Source organism: Sus scrofa, chromosome X (genome assembly GCF_000003025.6).
Source record: "Sus scrofa isolate TJ Tabasco breed Duroc chromosome X, Sscrofa11.1, whole genome shotgun sequence".
NCBI lineage: Eukaryota > Metazoa > Chordata > Mammalia > Artiodactyla > Suidae > Sus > Sus scrofa.
The window spans coordinates 9223463-9246244 of NC_010461.5; the positions used below are offsets into that span (position 1 = coordinate 9223463).

Sequence of the window (22782 nt, forward strand, 5' to 3'; positions counted from 1 at the left end):
GGGTGAATTTTAAGTTGTTATTAGGAAAAAGCATTCACTGAAATGTGCACGCTTTTCTGTGTAATCTTGTGGTCCAGCCTAAGTCAAATTGATTAAATTTAAGCATCACATTTACTCGTCTTTTTCATCCAAATCGTTTCTAAGTGTTTTTAAAAATATGTAAATTTCTAAAAAAATTAAAATTAATCAGGTATACAGATTAAAAAATATATATGTAAATTTCTGGTGTCGAATCTGAGTATAGGCAAGATTTAAATGTTTTGATTTTTTTTTTAATGGGGGAAAACAAATGAAATAGCATGCTGCACCCATAGAAGTTAAATACATTTATTTTATTTTATTTTTATTTATTTATTTATTTTTTGTCTTTTTGCTATGTCTTTGAGCCGCTTCCGCGGCATATGGAGGTTCCCAGGCTAGGGGTCCAATCGGAGCTGTAGCCACCGGCCTACGCCAGAGCCACAGCAACGCGGGATCCGAGCCGCGTCTGCAACGTACACCACAGCTCACGGCAACGCCGGATCGTTAACCCACTGAGCAAGGGCAGGGACCGAACCCGCAACCTCATGGTTCCTAGTCGGATTCGTTAACCACTGCGCCACGACGGGAACTTCTAAATACATTTACTTTAAAGGGCCCAAAACTCACCAGCATCTGGGAAACTCCTTTATTCTGTGATCTTAGGGACTCGTAGGAGTGTTATGGGCTCACAATTGCAAAAGTATGGAATTTGTTGCCCTGGTACAGTGATCGCAAATGAAGGAAATGCTGAGCCTCATCGCCTGCAGTGGACAGATAGAATATTTGGGGAAGGGTTTGACTTAGTCTCCTCTCTAGTGGCAGTGACAAAAGGTGTATATTTTGTTGTTGTTGGAAGGTGTATATTTTTATTCCTTTCTTAAAAATTGATGAACATGAAGGAGGAACTTGTAAGAGAAAGAAAAAAGTTAATTGCTTACAAAATGCAATTACTGCCTCTTCTTCCTGCTGGGTCCTTGGAGCCCAGCTAAGACTGTAAAATACCAGATGAATAGGGCTGCTCGAGCAGAAGGAGAAATACACAGCCCATAAACTGGCGTGCCAATGGCTGTGTTTCTGGGTTGTTTGCATTGGAAAGGGCACGGATTGTGCTCTTTATCTCTGCTATGGCTTGGAAGCAAAGATTCACCAAGGATTGCTAGTGCTAATATCATGTATTTTATGGCTGCAATTCATTATGGGGCCTCTTGTAAAATCCCTGTCAAACAAAATGGCCACTTTTCGTTTTGCTGCCAAAAGGACCATTTGGTTTCTGCTAATTTAGGTACAGGTGTAATCAGATGTTTGCTTATTGCTCTTGGTAATTTCACTGTCCTAAATATCACGGCTTCAGTTGTGCCCTAGAAAAGCCCCAGAGTTGAGTCTCTTTCAACTTTAATCATTGACCTCCACGTTGAGGCACATCCTAAGGCTGGTGGTCCATGACTTTCTCGGATGTAAGGATGTTTGGAACCTATAAGAGAACTTTATCCTTATAGGATACAGGGTGGCTCGTACCATAATGTGAATGATGTCACCTGTATTTGTGCACTTAGGTGGCCCTGGAGATCTTTCTCTCTCCCTCTCTCTTTATCTAGACTATAACACAGGATGCAATAAAAAAAAAAAAAGTAATGCCAGGAGGTACTCATTGCTTTAGAGTGGAGGTTGTTGGCACACTTCTTCTGTAAAGATCCAGCTAGTAAATATTTCAGATTTTGTAGGCCATATGGTCTCCGTCACGGTACTCAGCTCTGCCACTTTTGTACCATGGCAGCCAGAGACAATACTTAAATCAATAGGTGTGGCCATACGCCAATAAAATTTTATTTTCAAAACTCTCAGACTAAGCCTGTGAGCCGTGGCTTTGCTGACCACTGATGTGGAGAGTTGGAGGAAGGACAGACACTGTGTTGCTGGGCATGAGTGTCCAGCCTCCTTTGTGAAGGAGATGGCACAAGAAATGCCTCTAACGGGATGGATAGCATTTCTTTTTTTTTTTTTTCCCCTTTGGTCTTTTCTAGGGCCGCATTTGTGGCATATGGAGGTTCCCAGCTAGGGGTTGAATCAGAGCTGCAGCTGCTGGCCTACACCACAGCCACAGTAATGCCAGATCCAAGCTGCATCTGCGACCTCCACCACAGCTCTCGGCAACCCTGGATCCTTAACCCACTGAGCAAGGCCAGGGATTGAACCTGAGTCCTCATGGATACTAGTCGGGTTTGTTAACCACTCTGCCACGACGGGGAGTCCAAGAATAGCATTTCTGTAGGGATACTTATTTTCAATCTAGTTTATTCTTGGTTGCTTTCTTACTATTTTATGTTTAAGTTTCATGCCATCAGCTTTTGTCCTTGTTCCTAGAGAACCAAGACAAAGTTTTCATTTTGTGTTCTTACAGAGTTTAGATGAGTTCTCAGGTACCATATGGGCCCCCTAAATCCTTTTGGAAGGAAGTAGGGTAGGGGCATCAAGCAAATTTCCCAGAGCTTTTAAACTCTGCTCTGCTGAAGAACCAATATTTCAGCTAAAAATTAGGGTCAAGCCATGACTCGTGCCCTTTGTCTGGAGTTGTGGATGCTGATAGGGCTTCTAAGATAGACACTTAGCTGAGGATCCTGTCCAGAGAAGCGAGCCCTTTGACTCAGACCATAAGGGAAGATCTCTGCTCCTATTGGAAGGAAATGAGTTAGAGCTCCATTTGGTAATGATGACCATGAAAGTGAGGTGCCATATTGGTTTAGCTTTCCCAACGAAACAGTTCAGACCAGTTCTCATGCACTCTTTTGCTTTGAACTGGGTCTCCCAAGGTCAGTGTCAGAGTAGGTGCTGACATCCATTCTGGCAGATCTCCGCCAGGCTGACCTCAGTGGCCTCACAGACACTTGTCAAATGCCATCTGTCTAGGAGCCCCAAGTTGAAACCTCCAACAGCAGTAAGAGCCATGGTAAAGCTGGCTGTTCAAAGTGTGCACCTTGGAGCAGCAGCATCAGTACCACCTGGGGCTCATTAGAAATGCACTTTGAGGAGTTCCTGTCCTGGCTTAGTGGTAATGAACCCAACTAGTATCCATGAGGACAAGGGTTTGATCCCTCGCCTTGCTCAGTGGGTTAAGGATCCAGTGTTGCCGTGAGCTGCAGCGTAGGTGGCAGATGCGGCTCGGGTCCAGCATTGCTGTGCCTGTGGTGCAGGCTGGCCGCAGCTGTAGCTCCAACTCAACCCCTAGCCTGGTAACTTCCATGTGCCGTGGGTGTGGCCCTCAACACACACACACACACACACACACGCACGCACGCACGCGCGCGCACGCGCGCACGGAAGAAGAAAGAAAAGAAAGAAATGCGCTCTTAAGCCCTACCCTAGGCTTGCTGAATCAGAACACAAATTTTAACAAGATGCTCAGCTAATTCTTAGGCATCTTAAGGTTGGAGAAGCTGTTTTCTAAGAGACACTTTTCAAAAGGCTTTTCGGCTAGTTTCTGATAAATGTATCATTTCCTGGCTAAAATCTCTTTCCTGGAAATAGTAACAGTTGCAGTACTTACATTATCACTGTCAGAGGAACAGGTTTTTGAAACTTGTCTAATAAAAATTAGCATGTCCTACATGGTGACAATATAGGTCTTTCCCACTGGCCAGCCTGCATGCTTTGTAAATAAATGTCTAAATAAATGTCTTTCTTGCTGTGAAAATAATTACTCCAGGATGTGGAAATATGGAGAGCTTATTGTCTTCCCAGTGTTTTCAGCTCATTTCTTCTCTATGGCACATCTTGGGAAATACATGATGGTTTTTGTCCCACTTTATGAAATGATTGTTTTGGGTATAAAACTGAGGCAGAGACTACTTATGGCTGTTACTTGAGCTTGGACAAGGAATTTCTGGATCTTCGTGCTCGGTGATAACGTGCCTACCATTGGAGCAGATAGAATGAAAAATATGGGTGAACTACAAATGGAAGCTGGGGAAGTTGCACAGAAACTAAGCAACCCTAGTAGTGCAACTAATGGCACCATTTATCTTGTGATATATAGTTTTTACTATATTGATAGATGTAGTAAATACAATTTGATAATATATGATTATATGATAAAATATGATAAATCTAATGGTTATGGAAATATGAAGGCAGAATTGGGAAACCGTGAGAAGAGAATTATCACAAAATGTGGACTTGTAGTTCCTGTCATGGTTCAGTGGTTAACGAATCCAACTAGGAACCATGAGGTTGCGGGTTCAATCCTTAGCCTTGCTCAGTGGGTTAAGGATCCGGTGTTGCCGTGAGCTGTGGTGTAGGTTGCAGACGTGGCTCTGATCTGGCGGAGCTGTGACTGTGGTGTAGGCCGGCAGCTGTAGCTCCGATTCGACCCCTAGCTTTCATATGCCGCGGGCGCAGCCCTAAAAAAAGACCAAAAAAAAATGTGGACTTTCTCTTTCAGTGGCACAGTCTGAGGTACACGCCAGCTCTTAGAGATGCTTTGAGGACATAAACCATAATTCTGTTTCCCCATACGGAGCAAGGAGGCCCGCCGCTCAGGTTTTTCAACCCATGCTCAGCATTGCGTCCCCTCTCTCTCTCTTCTTCTTTTCTTTTTCTTTTCTTTTTTTTAAATTAGATGGTTCATTCTTTGTGGGCAAGGGTTTGTCATCTTTATCTGTCACATTTGTATCCAGAAAAATGGTACCTGGCAAAAGGGTTTTGGGAAGAACAAAAGAAAAATAAGATAAGTGCGATATAGGGTGGGAAGCACGTGCAAATGGGCTTCCATGACCACCAGAAAGTTTTTACATCATTAGAATGTTTTCTCTTAAGATCATCACAGTTGTTGGAAGGCCCAAAAAAGTGGTGGTAGGGAGCCCTTGAGTGACAGAGAGCTCCTTCCAAGTGCATGTGATCTGGTCCTCGCTGAGGTTTCTTGCCTTCTCTAGCCTTGTACATTTTGGATGACCTTGGAGATGTGCAGATATTGAGAAACCTGGGGAAATAATGAATTACCCCATTTTATCCCGGCAGGGAGTGTTCAAAATGTAAATTTCTGCACATAGCATCACGTGCGCATTTGCTGCTTCTGTACTGATTGTGTAGGAAAATGAGGAGAAGCCACACAACTTCGTGATAGGTTCAGACTTGTGACGTGGAGAGGCGATGGTCATGTAAATGCAGGGACAAAGCTGTGCATCTCTGTATGAAATGGCTCTAAATGAAAAGCCAGCAGACATCATTCTAGAATTAGAGCAAAATAAAGCACACTTACGTCGATGTGTTTTGTTGATATTATAAATAACCCATTAAAAATATCACACAAGCAGTCTGACTCTAGGGAAGGAAGCCAGACAACACAGTCTAGTGTGCCAGCATGTTTAGGTATGCCGAAGTGTGCTGTAATTCTCTGTCTTCCCTCGTGGAGGATGTCAGCAGGTGTACTCTAAACACCTGTTCTTTAGGGATTATAAATCAGCAGTCAAGAAAGACGTCTCCAGCAGACACTGAAATAGCAAAGCAAGCTCAAGCGTGTTTTCAGTGGAAAATAGACACGTTTTAGCTTGGAAAATTAACAGCCTTTGGTGGTTTAAAAAATGCCAATAAGGCTCAAACAGTGGTGGGTAATATTCGGCTCATGATACCCCTTCCGCAAGCCCCCCAAAAGCTTGATTTGAATTTTGGAAAGCAGCCACTATGGCAAGTTTGTCCATTACAGTTTTAGACTGCCTACGCATTGCATATTTGAAACACCACTCATCCAGATAGTGGCCCTATTTATAAGCCAAGATCAACGGTTCAGAGATTTAAAACTCCCCATCAATATTCAGGTATGTGATGGGGTGAACTATAATGTTCTACCTTTAGGCCAAATGTTGTGGAAAATTGGAATCTTGTTCACTTCTCTTGAGTGGTGGACTGTTACCTCGTTGGAAAAAAAACAGTTTTGTAGAATTTATGTATCTGGGTTTCTTCCAATTATGTTAAAGAGTATGGCCTTTGAGAAAGAAACCTGTATAATTGATGGAGGTGGACATTTTGGAGCTTGAAAGGACCTCAGGAATCATTTCAACCAGCACCTTTATGCTGTGGATCAGAATTCGCAAGGGGCAGAAGTATAAATGACTTTTCCAAGGTTCCCATGTAAATCGGGGGTCAGCAAACTGTGGCCAATGGGCCAGATGAAGATTTTTTTTGGTAAATAAAGTTTTCTTGGAACACAGCCACGTCCATTTACACGTTGTCCATGGCTACTTCAGATCCAGTGTAGAGTTGAGTAAATGCATCAGAAACCATAGCACCCTCAACGCTGAAAATATTTATTATCAGCTCTTTACAGGAAAAGCTTACTGATCCCTGCTATCAGTGGTTGACTTAGAACTTATTCTCCTGCCTTGCAGGCTGGTGTTCTTCTCGAGCCTTTTTAATGTTTGGTGCCCAAGCATATATAGTCATTGTACTTTCTTCTTCTCTCTCTTCACTTTCTTTTGGGTTTTGTTTTTGTTTTTGGGGGGGGGGGGTTTGGTCTTTTTTGTCTTTTCAGGGCCGCACCTGTGGCATATGGAGGTCCCCAGGCTAGGGGTCTCATCGGAGCTGTTGCTGCCAGCCTACGCCACAGCCACAGCCATGCCAGATGCAAGCCGCGTCTGCGACCTACACCACAGTTCATGGCAACACCGGATCCTTAACCCACTGAGCGAGGCCAGGGATCAAACCCGCAACCTTATGGTTCCTAGTCGGATTCGTTTCCGCTGTGCCATGATGGGAACTCCTCTCTTCACTTTCTTATAATCGCTTTCCTTTTATTCCTACAGGATAATTTTAAGGAATATTTGATTATCTACCTCAATAATAAATTAATGGAATGAAAGATAGCCGTTAGATACACTTTTAACATAGGATTCTAAAAGTCATTAAGCAAAGCTAAGAGGATTAAGAAAACTCCAGTTCAGAGAAGCACATACTTTTTAAGTTCATCCATAAAAATTGAAAAATGATCCAACTTCTACGTGCATGTCACTGACAAACATTGCAAATAGAATTTTCGCAATGGATAACTAACTCAGAAAATCTTTGAATTTTTCATATCTGGTTCATGAGGATGTTTCCTGGAAGCCACATGGACCTGGCTGAGCTTGGTGAATAGAAATAGTAGGTCATGAGTTCTCTATAAATAAGTCAGATAGGAACATGAACGCGTCTCAGAATAATGAGCGTCGGCAAAAGTGTTTTCACAACACATGTGGCAGAGGCAGCCAGTGCTGGGTTTCATTAATCTCACAATCCCTGTTGAGTTCTGTGAAATGAGACATTTGGTGGGGCCCGCGAGCATGTTCAGATTCCATCTGACAGCTCAGAGCCAAAGACCGGATCAGAGATGAAGTAGGAAAAGTATTTCATGGTCAGCACGGAAGAAATTGCTGTCTGGGTGGGTTAAGTGGAGAGGCGTAAGGAAGGGTTTCCTGTCCCCTGATGCTTGAATTTCCCAGCTTGCGACTCCTACCGGAGGACTTTGAATGAAATCAACACCCAGAGTCAGGACCATAAGCCATGCTGCTCGCCATCCTCCGCAGTGGTCCCACCTCTGGGGGCAGGCACCCTCTCTACTTGTCACAGCTCTAGCCCTGCACCAGGACTGGCACAAAAATCCTCAGTAACATGTTTTAGCTGATCGATTGAATGAATGAATGTAGTGCCGTGAGGGTATTTGGTACTTAGAAGAGAGAGAAAGAGTTCTCAGACTACACTATAGCCCAGAGAGAGGAGCACTGTACTTGAGGCTTGCTTCATCATCTGCAAGGACCAGCTCAGAACCTCGCACGAAGGAGTTGATGCTTAGTGAATGTTTGTTGATTGACCTTAAAGGCCTCTCTGTGTAGGGGCTTGGCTCGTACAATGCCTTGTGTCTGTACTCGGATTTTTTTTTTTTTTTTTGTCTTTTTTGAGCTGCTCCCATGGCATATGGAAGTGCCCAGGCTAGGGGTCGAATCAGAACTACAGATTCCAGCCTGTGCCACAGACACAGCAGCGCCAGATCCGAGCCACGTCTGTGACCTACACCACAGCTCACAGCAATGCCGGATCCTTAACCCACAGAGCAAGGCCAGGGACTGAACCCGCAACCTCATGGCTCCTAGTTGGACTCGTTTCCGCTGTGCCACAGCAGGAACTCCAGAATCTTCTCTTAGTCCAGCTGGCCAGTGTTCCCTTCCACCACCATCTAAACCACACTGTCCTCTTTTGTCAAGAGATTGGTTTGTCAGCTCGGATCCTTTCTGGGGAGAGGAAGGACAGAGGGCCAGATAAGTGGTACTCTCCAGCAAATGTGATCAACCCGTGAGGGGCTTCCTAGTCAGCCTAGAATGTTCCTTGTTTAGGTGCCCACCCTGTGGCTGTTCTGCTCCCCCTTGCCTGTCCTGCTCCTTTGCTTTAACGCTCAGGGAATGGGGGCTTCTCATTCCTGACCAGCTGGTTTCCTCCTCATCCATTCTAGGGACCTTTTTATTCTTAAATACTATTTGCTGCTAGTTTTATTTATTTATGTTCCCATCCTGAACTCTGCCCTTTGAAAAATCCTAGGAGTCTCTGGGGCCTTGTCCCAGCTGCCTACAGTTGTGGTCCTTGCTACCAGCTTCTAACAGCTTGTGTGTCAACTCACTTGACAAACAGTGTCTGTTGCACAATTGCTGTTGCCAGACCCGGTGTGACCTCCTGGAGTCACACCAGGACTCTGGTGTGATTTGGGAAAAGTGGTTGTTATTGCTGGGTTTTGAAGGAAAAGTTTGCATCATCTTTTCTTGAGTCTGAAATACGTGATAACTTTGTACCCTTGAAACACGATTGGATAAAGAGACTAGCTAACTACATGCAAAGGCTAAAGTTTGATTGGATACTAAATCACACTCCCCAGAAAACTTATCAAAGAACATTATAAGGATAATTAGGCAATTTTGAAATGGACTATGTATTAGATAATACTGTACCATCATTAAGTTTGAGTGAAGTATAGTATTATAGTTTTAAAGCAAAATACCCTTTTTTTCTTTTCCCTTCCTTTCTTTTATGGCCGCACCTGCAGTAGATGGTCATCCCAGTGCCAGGGATTGAATCTGAGCCCACAGCTGCAACCATTGAGCAGGGCCAGGGATCAAACCCACACCTCCGCATTGACCCGAGCCACTGCAGTCAGGTTCTTAACCCATTCTGCCACAGAGGGAGTTCCTGAGAATATCCTTTTTCTTAAGAGAGAGATGTGGCAGGATTCGGAGGTTAAGTGTCCTGATGTCTATTACTTACTAGCTGGTGGTTCGAGTAAACATTTTACAGATATGAACAGAGGCAGAGGGATTGGACAGAAGGGCAAAGGGAGCGGGAATAAAACTAATGTTGCAAAATATGAATAATTGATAAACCTAGTCAGGATTTCTCAGCCTCCACGCTATTGACATTTGGGGCCAAATCATAGTTTGCTGCAGGGCCGTCCTGTGCACTGTAGGATGTTAAGTGACATCCTTGGCCTCTTCCCACTAGATGCCAGTAGCACACCACCACCCCCAGTTGTGGCAACCAAAAATGTCTCCTGTCATTGCCAAATGTCCACTGGGGGGCAAAGTCGCCCCTTGTTGTGGACCACTGCTCTGGGTGAAGAGTACAAGGATGATTGTTGTACTCAACCATTCGATACAGTTGAAATTTTTACCAGATGAGAAGTCGGAAAATTAACCCTAGTTGGGATTGTGAGCTTGTCATCAGTGAAGAGCCATTTCCCGCTAAGAGAGTCTGGAATTACAAAATGAAAATGACCTTTGATCAAGGAAACTGATCAGGGCTTACAAATTTAGTATTTATAAAGTTTTAGATTTAAAGCCCTTTGATTTTTTTTTTAATGTATTTATTTTAATTTTTTTGTGTGTTTTTAGGGCCACACCCACAACATATGGAGGTCCCCAGGCTAAGGGTCAAATCCGAGCTACAGCTGCTGGCATACACTGCAGCCACAGCCACACAGGATCCTTAACCCACTGAGTGAGGCCAGGGATCGAACCCAAGTCCTCACGGATACTAGTTGGGTTCATTACCACTGAGCCACAATGGGAACTCCTAAAGGCCTTGATTTTGAGCTGGGGCCTCTGAGTTGCGAGTTTGTCTTCACAAAAGCAGGAGGCTTTCAAGATCGCCAAGGCTGTGAGTTCCTGTAGAGTGTAGGGTTGCAGGGTCCTGTTCCAGGCTGCAGGGTCTGTTGAAATCCCGGCCCCACTTAGTCAATGTCACATGGCTCCTTTTGGAGGATGCTCCAGAGTCCACTGCTGTTCATTCATTCATTCATTCGTTTGTTCAAACAAATGCTATTATAAAACACTCTCCATATGCCACACTCCCCCCCTCAATGCTGATATAAAAAGTGGTTGTGGCTTTGGATCCAGTTACCTAGAGTATGGGCTTGTTGGCCATTGCTGAAGGCGGAGATGAGGATTGGAGGTCTACGAGTCCTGTGATTCTTGTGTCTGGACGTTTCATCTTAGACATAGATCCACCCAGCCACTCAGCAGCAGAACGTAACTCAAGAGGTCTATTATTGCTTCCCTGCATTTATGTTCTGCCTCCAAAGCCGTGATGAGATTCCTATTTCTGTACAGCTGTATCACCCGTAGTAAACCAAGTGTAACAGGAAAACTCAGTTAACAAAGAGGCCATGTTGTACACCTGCCATTGCCTAGTACTGTATGGATTCCAGGAATTTAAACCCAGAGACTTGGCCCTGTCCTAAGGAAATCGCAGTTGGCGCTGGGATATTACAGGCACACGAGATCATTGCAATTCAAGATGGCAAGAGTAATGAGGAGAGTTCAAGCTGCAGTGACTGTATTAGCAAGCAAGTGCTGCTTGGGCATCAACTAAGTGCGGCACGTAAAAGTTTTTAAAGTGGTATGAACTCTGCAGAGCTTCCAGTCTAGGAAGACATGTATTCACACAGTCATTGATAATGAGACAAGGTAGCTGCTTCCTCAGTGGTGCAGAGAGTTACAGGGACGTGAGTATAGGGATGCAAGGGCATCGTTTGGGGGCAGGGGTGTTCAGGGACTGCTTTCTGCAGTGATAGCATTTGATGCGAGTTTTGCAGGATGAATCAAATTTGGACAGATGTGGTGAGCTCCAGGGAGTTGGAGTAGGGGGAAGAATGTTTTTACCAGAGGGAATAGCATGAACAAAGACATAGAGATAGGAATATTGGGAAATGTGTGTTCTGGGAATGCAGACGCAGTGGTATAAAAGCAGCAGCATATTCTTATACAAAATTAGTGGGGCGCCAGGCTGGAAAAGAAGATCTGGGCCAGATGATTGGGGAGGTGGTTATTTGCTGTGTTGATGGTTCTGCTTTTCACTCTGTTTTGTTGGCTGATGTATACCAAGCACCACGAACAGCATGTAGTACATACTGGGTACTCAATCAGCATTTGTTACGTGTGTTAATTACCTCCCTTCTCCCCCAGCTGAAGGCAGGGAGCCCCACTGTTTTGGTTTGGTTGGTTTGGTTTTTTTTTTGGCCGCCAGATGGCATATGGAGCTCCCGGGCCGGGGGTCAGATCTGATCCGCAGCCTCAAACTAAGCCGCTGGATCCTTAACCCACTGTGCTAGCTGGGGATTGAACCCGGTCCCAGTGCTCCCCAGATGCTGCCCATCCCGTTATACCACAGCAGGAGCTCCAGGGAGCTCTGGTTTTAATGCCTAAGATTCTGGGCCAGGACCATCATGTACCTTGATTCTTTTATGAGTGCAGTTCACATTGAGCAGCTACTGTGTGCTGACACTTGTCTGAGTAACAGGGATAGAAAGAGTGATAGAGATGCTGCCCGGTGTGGCTTATCTACTTGGCATCATGTTCTTAGCCGGGAGCTACAGGTGCGGGCTCATGAGCACATGGGCCAACACCCCAGGGAAAGGGGCTCTGGACCATTGGCTGAGTGTTCCCACGTTTAGCTTGGTAACACCTCTCCGGGCATTCTTGGCCCACCCAGCCAGTCTGTATCTGTTTTCTCCTGTGCAATATGGGCCTAATTACAACCGTCCTTCCAGATTCATGGAGTCAGAGAATTCAGTGAGCTAATAGATGCAAGTGCACTTTGCAAAAGCAAAGATTGAATTCAAGGCAGAGCTATCACTGAATTTAATGGCCACGCTGTGGGCAATGTTTGGGGACTCTAGATACATGGCCTCAGACTCTTAGGGTGTCTCGATTCTGTCACAGGATGGTTGACAGACTGAGGCTCAAGTTTTCGTGTGCCAGTTGCCTGGAAGGAGAACCAGCTAGCCTAGATGGAATTCCCCTGGTCATTCTTCCAGGTACCTTGTTAGGAAGCAGGTCATTCAACCGGCTGGTGAGAGGTTGGCTGTGAAACCCACGGATGTATAATCGCACAGTTAGTTGTTTTTTGTGGGGGTTGGTAAATTATGCAGCCGAGCAGTTGACAATGATCAGCAAAAATGTTTAAATTTGGTTATGAAAATACACATCCAAAGGTTTTTTACCGTAGTTAAACTCTTGATTAATAATACATTTCTGCTTGGCTGAAATGATTTTTAATGAATATATTTTTGAGTTTCTACCTCAAGGAGGCTTGACATTAATATTTAACATAGTTTTGAATTGCCTACGTTTTCCCCTTTAGTCTATTTTCCTGTCCTCTTGGTCACAGCAGAAGTGAAAGCTTAAAAATAGTGGGTAGAAGACTCTTAGTTCCGTGTGCATAGCCTTGATGTTATTTTCACCCTATCCACAAAACTTTGTTTACGTGCACCTTTCCTAGAAGCTACGAATAAGAGGGCAGAGGTTGAAAAGCTGTTACCTCTTACATACGATTGAGATGCTCTAAGTGCTCTAGTAAAGCCTGATTGGATGAAGAGCCTAGAGAGAATACGCCCAAATCAGAACAGATCCATCTAGCACCTGCATGATTAACTGGAACCAGAAGGCTTGGGGGTTAGTCAGTTCCTCACTTTTTCCTGGAGACAAGGAAACTTTGCAGGGCAGGTGCCCCTCCACCCACAATGGGGCCCCCCAGCTTGGTCCCAAAAGGAACAAGGCTGCCACCAAATTTGGAGCTTTGAAAATTCCTCCAGAACCATCTTCGGTTCATTTTTCTCACTCCCTCTCTGCTTCCTTTGCCTTAACTGCATTGCACTTCAGCCTTGAAGGTCATCTGCTTGCATATTGTCTGAAGTTAGGAGTGCTGTAGGTTTTGGGGTGCTGTAACCCTGCCCCCATTTAGAGCAAAATAAATGAGAAAGTGCTTTACATCTCATACTGCCATATTTAATACTATATTAATACTCTAGGACTTGGGTTAGTCTGAAAATTATCTTTGTGAGTCCGATGAGATAAGATAATCAACTCCTGGGTCCCCTTTTATTTAATTGGATTTGAACAGGGTCATTCTGTGTCAGGGATGAATAACTGAATAGCTGTGGCTTAGGTTTTTCCGCATCTGAAACAGACATGAAAATTTCTCCACAGCAAGTTCAAGGGATGCAGCTGAGTCCTGGCTACTGGTCCTAAGTCTTACCAGGTATATAAGGAAGCCCATCAATTGAAATCACGCTTAATGATGATGCAGTGTAAGTTATAGAGAATTTGGATCAGGTAGCCTCAGGGTTCAGTCCGGCCCATTTTGCATTGAGTGAGTTTGGGTCCCTTCTGCCCATTTCCATGCCCAGAATGTTCTATGTAAATAAAACACAGTGCGTGCCAAACCACACCATCTCCCACCAAGATTGCAGTGCCTGTTTCCTGCCACTGAAGGAAAGCTGGTGCCTCCACCAGACATGAGGCAAGTTAGGCGTTTTCTCTGTGCCTTGGTGTCTTCCTCTTTAAAATGGAAACGCTAATGCTTTAGAAAACATTCTACTGCATGCTGAGACAGGCTTGTGAATATCAAAAGAAATTAGGTGTGTGGAAGTGCTATTTAAACTATTAGGTCAAACACAAAAGTTATTTCCATTGCTATTTTGACTTCCACTTATAAAAACATACTGTTTGAGACGATTCTAAATGAGTCAAGCACTGCAGGGCTTGATGTAGCTCCTTTATCTGCATAGCATCACTAGGAGCTGGATGTCATTATTTCTGTTTCACACATAAAACTAAAACCCCAAAAGGCCAAGCAATTCACATAAAGTCATGAAGCTATTAAGTGGCTATGTAATCTCTGATGTAAAGATACCTTCTCGGAGTTCCCGGTGTGGCTCAGTGGGTTAAGAATCCAACTAGTATCCATGAGGATGCAGGTTTCACCCCTGACCTTGCTCAGTGGGTTAAGGATCCAGCCTTGCCGTGAGCTGTGGTGTAGGTTACAGACATGGCTCAGATCTGGCGTGGCTGTGGCTGTGGCTGGCAGCTGCAGCTCCAGCTCCAATTCAACCCCTAGCTTGGGAACTTCCATATGCTGCAAAAAAAAAAAAAAAAAAAAAATCTATCATAATTAGTTTCTTTAAGATTGAAGTCTAGTTGATTTATAATGTATTAGTTTCAAGTGTACAGCACAGCGATTCAGCTTATACATATATATTCACTTTCAGATGCTTTTCTCGTATAAGTTATTACAAAAAATTGAGTATAGTTTCCTGTGCTATGCAGTGAGTCCTTGTTGTTTATCTATTTTATATGGAATAGTGTGTAGCTGTTAGTCCGAAATTCCTAATTTCTCCCTCCCTGCCCCTTTGGTAACCATAAATTTGTATTCTATGTCTCTGAGTCGGTTTCTGTTTGGTATATACGTTCAATTGTGTCATATTTTTAGATTCCACATATAAGTGATACTATATTTGTCTTTCTTTATCTGACTTCACTTAGTATGATCATCTCCAGTTGCATCCTTGTTGCTGCAAACAGCATTATTTCGTTCTTTGTATATACTTTATCTTCTTTATCCATCCGAGTGGAAATATTGAGAAGGCTTTTTTTCCCGAACAAAATTGTACTAGGTGGCAACATATGCCAAGTATTGTGCCCTTTGTTTATTCTTGCCAACAACTCTGTAAGCTAAGCAGGGTCACTCTGGTCATTTGGGCTGGTTCATTCTTGTGGTGGGACTGTCCTGTGCCTTTTCGAATGTTTTATGACTGCCCAACCTCTCCACTGGATACCCACCGTGACAACACAAGTGTCTCTGAATGATGTCACATGTGTCCTGAGGGCGTAATCACTCCTGGGTGGGAATCGTTGTGTGAGACCAGTTTTGTTTTACAAGTGATGAAAATAAGACCCAAAGAATTGAGAGTCCAGGGTCTCAAAGCTAGGAAGTGGCAGAATTTGAATCTCAGACTTGGGACTTTTGAGCGGGACCTCACATTCCTTCTCCCCTCCGCAACCCTCTTTCTGATACTGAGATGTGTTCTAAGGAAACTCGGGTCACCGTAGCAGCCTGCAGGTGGTTTCTAAGAAACTGTCTTCTCGAGGAGATTTGCCTTCAGGATTTGGTCCAAGTAGGGTTTAGAGGCATGCACACCGGAAGTGCCTATGTGATGCTTCTACCAATCGTCTCAACATAAACAGTTCTGCACCTTTGTCTCTACCTTTTGTAGCTGCTCCTACTTCTCATCAAATGTGAAGATCCTTTTTGTCCAGGCCAGTTACAATCTGTTGCAAATATAACACAATGTTGCGAACCAGTTCAGTCAGTCTTGGGGAGTTTTTGGAGGGACTTAAATAGCCCTGTCAATGTAGGTCGCTATTTTTAAGGCTGAGCTAAGTGTTTGAAAATGGTTCAGGCAGCCGTGATCTCAGGTTGAAGTCACAGAACATGAGAGTTGCAAGGAATCTCAAGGCCTGGCCTGGGACAAGTGGAGATCAACCTTTAGCACCACGGAGCCACACACACAGCTGGGGTTGTGGTTCCTGGTTTAAAGACAAAAGAAACAAACAAAAACCCCCCACTTTTTTGATGATATTTTCTTTTTCTGCTGCTGATCTCATCCATTTCTGACCTGCTTGTACCAGACTAGACAAAAAAAATAGATGACTGAGCCTTTCACCCTTTTGCTGCTTTGAGCGGGATGAAGCCATTTCTACTTGCGTAACCAACCACTCCAAGTCCTACATTCTCTTGAGGGGTAGGTAGAGGTTTATTTAGCAGAGAATTTATAGCACATACTATAATATGTGCCAGGCAGCATGCTCAGAGCTTTACAGAATGCATTTAATATTTTCCCAAACATGTGGTCGTATTTCCACCATTTCACAGAGCAGTTGCTGGCCTGGGGTTTTGAACAGGTTGAGTAATTTGCTCAAGGTGATGAGAAATACCTGTCAATGAATGGAAAGAGTCTGATTGTAACTCAGTGGTTCTCAAATTCCACTGGGCACCAGCATTACCTGGAAACTGGTTAAGCACGAATTTCTGGGTCAGCCTCAGCCCCAGAATTTAGGGTTAGTAGGTCTTAGGTGGTACCCAAGGATTTGCATTTCTAACACATTCCTGGGTGGTGCTGCTGCTGCTGCTGCTGGTGGTTCAGGGGCCACACTTGGCCAGCCTCATGCTCCAGTGTGCATACTCTTGACCATCACACCCTCCCCTCCTATCTAGTCAGCTAAAAAAAAAAAAATGGTAGAATTACTTTGAGCAGTGGGCGGTCATCTTGGGTTATCAAATGCCGATGCTTGGACCTCTTCCCCAGATATTCTGACTCAGTGTGGCTCATCCGTAGTTTACAAGTTCTCCCGTGTGACTCCAGCATGTGGCCAGGCTTCACATTGGTTGCCACTGATCTGGGCTGTGCTTAGCAAACTTTAATGGATATATGTATGAGTCACCAGTGGATGTTGATAAAATGCAAATTTCACATATCCCATAAATACTTAAGAGAAACCCAGGCTGCTGGACTTCAGCCCAAGCCTTGAGTAGCAAAGACAAGTATTTACCAAACCCCATGGTTGCCAGGTAAAATATAGGATGCCCAGGTCAATTTGAATTTTCAGTAAATAGCAAATGATTCTTTTTTAGTATAAATACATTCCAAATGTTGTAGGGTATGTACTTATACTAAAAGCTAGTCATTGCTTATTTGAAATTCAGTTGAAGTGGGCATTCTTACTTTGTTTTGCTTTTCGCTAAATCTGATAACCCTTCTTGAAGAATCCTCTGAATGACTTGTTTGAACACACACACACACACACACACACACCACATTCTCACACTCACATACTCACTCACGGATTCCCCAGTCCTAATCCAGACTTCCTGAATCATAATTTCTAGAACCTGGTAATCTTTAACAAACATGGCAGATGGTTCTTGGCAGTGCAATTTAGGAAATACCTAAAAGCCTGGATTTTGACTATTTGTAATCCTCATGTCACCCCCAGGAACACATTAGGAGATTGTTGTTTGGTTTGACTCTGGTCAGGGAGCAGAGGGCGCTTCTTTTCACAGCTTAGACTCCTTGATAGCACTGTTCAGTCCTTCTTCTAAGGTAAAGGCCAATCAGGAAGGTTCTAGGCTATGATATTTTAGTCTCTTTGAACTTGATGGAACCTGGGTGATCGCTTATTTTGGGAGGCTTTGCAGATAAATTATAGGCTACCCCCTTAAATTTGTCTTTCAGTTAAATGATGAATAATTTTAGTGTATTCCTCAAATATTATATGCAATAGACTGATACTAAAAAATTGATGTTTGCGTGAAATTCACATCAGGAGTCCTGTGTTTCTAGTTGCTAAGTCTGGCAGCCCTAGGCTGAAGGAGTCCTTGCACATGACCTTGGTGGGGCCAGTCTGCTTCCCTTGCTCAGCATCGGTGCTGAGCAGAACCGCAGGCTTCCCACTTCATTGGAGGCTCTTTAGCCTCCGCAGAGGGAGTCAAGAGAAACTTTGGACAAGACAAGACAGACATCACTCAAAGAGAAATTTTAAGAGGCCTCATCCTCTGGGAAGGATGCCTGGGACTCTTTCTGAAAAGGGGGCAAATAAAGGGCATGTGTCTGTCCCTGGGATGCAGGGTCAGTGTCAGTGCCAGACACGAGGCGTTCTGGACATGATTGCATCTTCATGGCAGCATCTGGTCCATGCTGGGGATAATATCTGCATCAAAGGCGGCCATGAAGCAAAATGGCCTGGGGGCTCTACTTGGACGTGCGCTAGTCCTGCTCCTGCTCTGCAGGGGGCCAGCTCTCTGCACTCCTGGTAGTGGGGGCCATGTGGAGTGGTAGAGAGACTGGCGCAGCCACAGAGGTGGGAGCCGTGCAAGGCGCTCCCCGGAGCATTTCCCAGCAGAGAGTGAACTGCCAGCTTCCAAGGCTGTATGTCGCGGGGACAGAGGTCCCATAATCACACTGTGCAGACCAAGCATCCAGATCGCTCCAGCGTTACCTCGACTCTTCTCAAGACCATCCAGTTAGATACTTACAAAGAGGGTTAGTTTTCTTTTCTCCTGGCACTTCTCATTGGCCAAGTTCTACAAGTGCCTCTCTGACCTGTGTATTTTATGTCGACGTATTAACAGAAAAACACACAGTCATGTCTGATTCCAGTTGTTCAGTTGTTTTATATCAGCTGGTAGCCCTTGCCCTGAATGAACTAGTGAGCATATGTGACTTTTTCCAGTATTAGCACTGCAGGTGAAGGCTTGATTGGAAAATATCTTGCCAAACTCTCTTTTGCTACTTCCTGAAAATACCTTATGGGGCAGGATGTAGTGTATAATAAAATTCAGGCTCCCTCTAGCACATTATTATAACACTGTATTTTACATGTAAATTGTGTTAGGCAGGCTCCATGTCTTAGTGATTTAGATTTCAGGGGGAAGAAAAAGAATGAAAGGAATGAAAAAAGAAAGGACAGTGTATTTGTTTTTAATAAGTTTGCCTCCTCTGGGAAAGATGAGCATTGTGATACAGGACAGAATTTAGTAATCCAGAGTCACTTGTGACCTTCTCGGCATAAGCCTCCTTTCACTGACCAGAATATTCTGTGCGTCCCCTCTTACTTTCCCATTGGTTTTGCAAAACATTTTAGCAACAGGATACACTGTATTCCTACCTTGAAGGGCTTATGTTCTTGCCCCCCACACACACACCTTAGAAAGCCTTGCAACCATGTCCTCTGCTGCTCTGGAACCACTGGTGGGCTTTTTGTAGAATCTCAGGGCAGGCGATGGGGGCAAAGCCCTCACTGCAGGCAAGCAGCAGGCTCTCCAGCAAGCAGTAGAGGAAATTGGCACTGCTGGCTTGGGTGCAGAAGAGAAGAACAAAGCCTCGCCGTGTCTTTTCTTATAATAAGGCCACAAGCAGGAATTGGCTCTGTGGTGGGACTCTGAGTTGGTGGGACCTGTGTTGAGTTTGCAAGCTCGTTTGCCCCCCACACTTTATGGAAGATGTGGGAACACTGAAAGGAAGATAGAGGCAACAGAGATGGTTAAAATTCTGCAAACTCGTTCCTCTGCAGAAAGTTTACAGGAAATGGGCTGGTTTCCTTTGAGAAGTGTTGGGTCATGGTCAGATGGGTGAGCTGGGTGGCGGGTGGGGGTGGCGAATTAGCCTGCATCCTGGGGAATGAAAAGCCTCCCCTCCTTACAGAAAGGCTGACACTTCTATTTTGTATGTTTGCTGCTGGAGGGCGCCACGGACGGTTGTGCAGGTTGTGCATGTTATGCCTGGTGCAGGGGCTGGGTGCTTCTATCTAATGATGAAGGGCTCCCCGGTTCACGATTGAGACACTGACTGAGAGGCCCGGGAAGTGTCCTCACGACTCCGCCGACACACGTTGGTTCCCATCTGCAATTTGGAACCACCCAGAGCACCTAACACACCCTCCAGAGTGAGGAACTTTACCTGAATCCACAGGAGGAAATGGGGAAGGATGTTGGTTGATCCTAAAATGGCATCGCCGGTTTCCTTCCCACGGCTGCGCTCTGCAGGATCTTCAGTGTACCTGAGAGAACAGTAGCATTTCTTCGGGTCTTGGGCAGAGGAGGAGCAGCCAGGACTCCACAATGCTCCCGAAACTGGGCTCAGGCCTCTGGCTAGGGATTGTTACTGTGCAATGCTGCTTGTCACATGGCCTCACTTCCTTTTTCCTCTTGCTCTTGGAGAACCCTGCTTCTAGAAGATTCTCCTTATCCTTTTGTTTTGCTGATGAGTCGCATTCAATGTGTAGCCTGGAAAGTGCAGAAGCAAACATGCGGGATTTTCATTGGAACATAAATGGAGAGTTTGTCTGAGGGTTTATGACTCGCCTTGACTGGAGTGTGATGACTATGAGTGGAAATTGTGCATTTTGGTCCAGCAAACTGAGGCTTGGGCTTATTTGTTTCAGATTGCTGAAAATGGGGAGTTATTTTCACGTGTGATACCTACTAGTGTGCCAAGCTGTCCTAATGTCCCAGGAAGGCCTAGTGTCATGGAAGGTGTGCCAAACTTCTGTTGAGAACTGGCTTATGTGTCCTTAGGAAAGGTACTTAATCTTTGTGAGGCAGTCATGGCTTCCTCATCTGTAAAATGAGATGAGTATCCTTACGTCATAGGGCGGCTGTGAAAAGCCAGCACTGACATTATAAAGAAAAATACGCAGCACAGTCCCTGACACAAACCTGTTTTTTCGAATTGCTCATTTACTCAGCTGAAGAGATGGTCCACAGTTGAGAGGAGCGCGTCCTGTACCCCTTCTGGCGTTGGTCTCAAGAGAAAAGTTCAGGAGGCAGGTGTATTGATGCTTTGCTTTTCTTTTTCTTTCCAGCCACAGGACGAAGTCTTCAGGCTGGCCGCCTCCCTCCGGGACCTGGGGCTTGAACCAGGTGCCGCCCTATGGCTGGGAGATGATGGCCAACCGGGATGGCCGAGACTGCTTCATCAGGTAGGTTCAACACACGCACGAACAGTGCCATCTTTGGCTTTTGGGTGCTCTCTGGTTTGACCCTTGACTCAGGAAAATTAACATACTTCAAAGAGGGACTTGTAGACTTTTGGAGGCTGCGACTCAAGTGCCTTCCACATCTGATGACCCGAGGTTGCTTTGTGCTTGGACAGGTGCCATCTTGGATTGGCAGTTCCCAGTGTAGCGGGGTTCTCCTGGGCCAGAGTGGAAGTGTGCGTTATTGAGTCTGAGGCCACTTGTGCTTACTGTCCGAGGCTAGTAAATAACTAAAGCTTGCTGTGAAGATGCATCATTTGGCACCCCTTCTAGAAATGGTTCCGTGAACATTGGTGTACAAGGACCTGTTTGAGTCTCTGCTTTTCGTTCTTTGGTGTATGTAGCTGGGAGTGAAATTGCTGAATCCTGCAGTGCTTTGATGTTTACCTTTTTCCAGAGTGACACAACCATTTTCCACAGAGGCTGTGGTGATCTGGTTTTTTACGGTCGTGTGCTCGTATTGCCTCTCCAAACAGCAAGAGTGCCCTCTAGTCTCTTCTCTAATCTAAGCCAAATATTCTTCATTCCCAGAAACGGGTGAAAGAGATTCGAAATCAGGAAGCCTGGTTGGCCTGAGCCTAATGCAAGTGAGCAGAGACTGAAGGCCCAGGGGAAAAGCATCTGCCAGCATCACAGGCTGCATTCCTCGTTCCAGCGAGGCTGACTGTGGCCTGATGAGCAACTCGGGGATCAGTATGATGTGGGGATCATTTTTACCAAAGTAACAAGATTGGTTTTTGAGTATTTGGTCTTTGAGCAGCCCAGCAGCTCTAGGTTAGCACTGTTGGAAAGTAGCTCCAGAAAAAAACTCACCCGAGAGTTGGCAGTAGTTTCCTAGTCTCTGCAGCCCAGACCTCTCCCCTTCCTGGATCTGCCAAGGGGCGAGGACCTCTCTTCACTGTACAGCTTGTGCCTGAGGGGCTTGCCTCCTAGGGCCCTCCTGGAAAGATTCAAGTTGCCCCCTACATGTGACCCAGTCCAGGGAGTCTGTGAGAAGTGGCCCTCTGGCTCCTTAAGGCTTTCCTGAGGGTGGGCTCATAGAGAAACCAGGGTAGACATTTCAGCAGTGGGAACAGAATCTCCGAAAGCTTTAATATGTAAAGAAAGGCCAGCTGTTTGTTTACATCCATTCTTTTTTTTTTTTTTTTTTTAATGGCCATACCTGCAGCATATGGGAGTTCCCAGGCAAGGGGTCGAATCTGAGCTGCAACTGCCGACCTATGCCACAGCCACAGCAACACCAGATCCCTGACCCACTGAGCGAGGCCAGGAATTGAACCCACATCCTCATGGATACTAGTCAGATTTGTTTCTGCTGGCCACAGCGGCAACTCCCCAGAGTCATTCATTTCCATAGTTTGCCCAAGTCCCTCATAATGCTAGAAAGATGATGGATTTTGATATTACGTTGTGCCATCTATTTTGTGACACAGTTATGAATTTATGTAATTGACACAGTTGAAGTGGCCTAGATGCTTTGGCTCAATACAAAAAAATTTCTGCCAAAGAAAGTAATTTAAAAAAGACATGGATTGGGAGTTCCTGTTGTGGCTCAGTGGTTAACGAATCTGACTAGGAACCGTGAGGTTGCGGGTTCGGTCCCTGCCCTTGCTCAGTGGGTTAAGGATCCGGCGTTGCCGTGAGCTGTGGTGCAGGTTGCAGACACGGCTCGGATCCCATGTTGCTGTGGCTGTGGTGTAGGCCGGTGGCTACAGCTCTGATTAGACCCCTAGCCTGGGAACCTCCATATGCTGCATGGGAGCGGCCCCAGAAAAGGCAAAAAGACCAAAAAAAAAAAAAAAAAAGACGACATGGATTATGAATGTATAAAGGTACGGCTCAGACTTCTCTGTTTAGAATGACTTGTTCTTTGTCCCTGGTTGGA

The 22782-nt window shown here is 45.1% G+C and overlaps 1 protein-coding gene across 13 annotated transcripts in view; it reads left to right on the forward strand.

Moving 5' to 3' along the window:
- Nucleotides 1-22782, forward strand: part of FRMPD4 (FERM and PDZ domain containing 4) — an 826395-nt gene that overhangs the window by 598424 nt on the left and 205189 nt on the right. For all 13 annotated transcript variants that reach the window (XM_021080618.1, XM_021080619.1, XM_021080630.1 and 10 more), the window contains one exon: nt 20724-20840. In XM_021080618.1, the coding sequence (XP_020936277.1) occupies nt 20724-20840 (117 nt within the window). The remainder of the gene's footprint in view (nt 1-20723; nt 20841-22782) is intronic.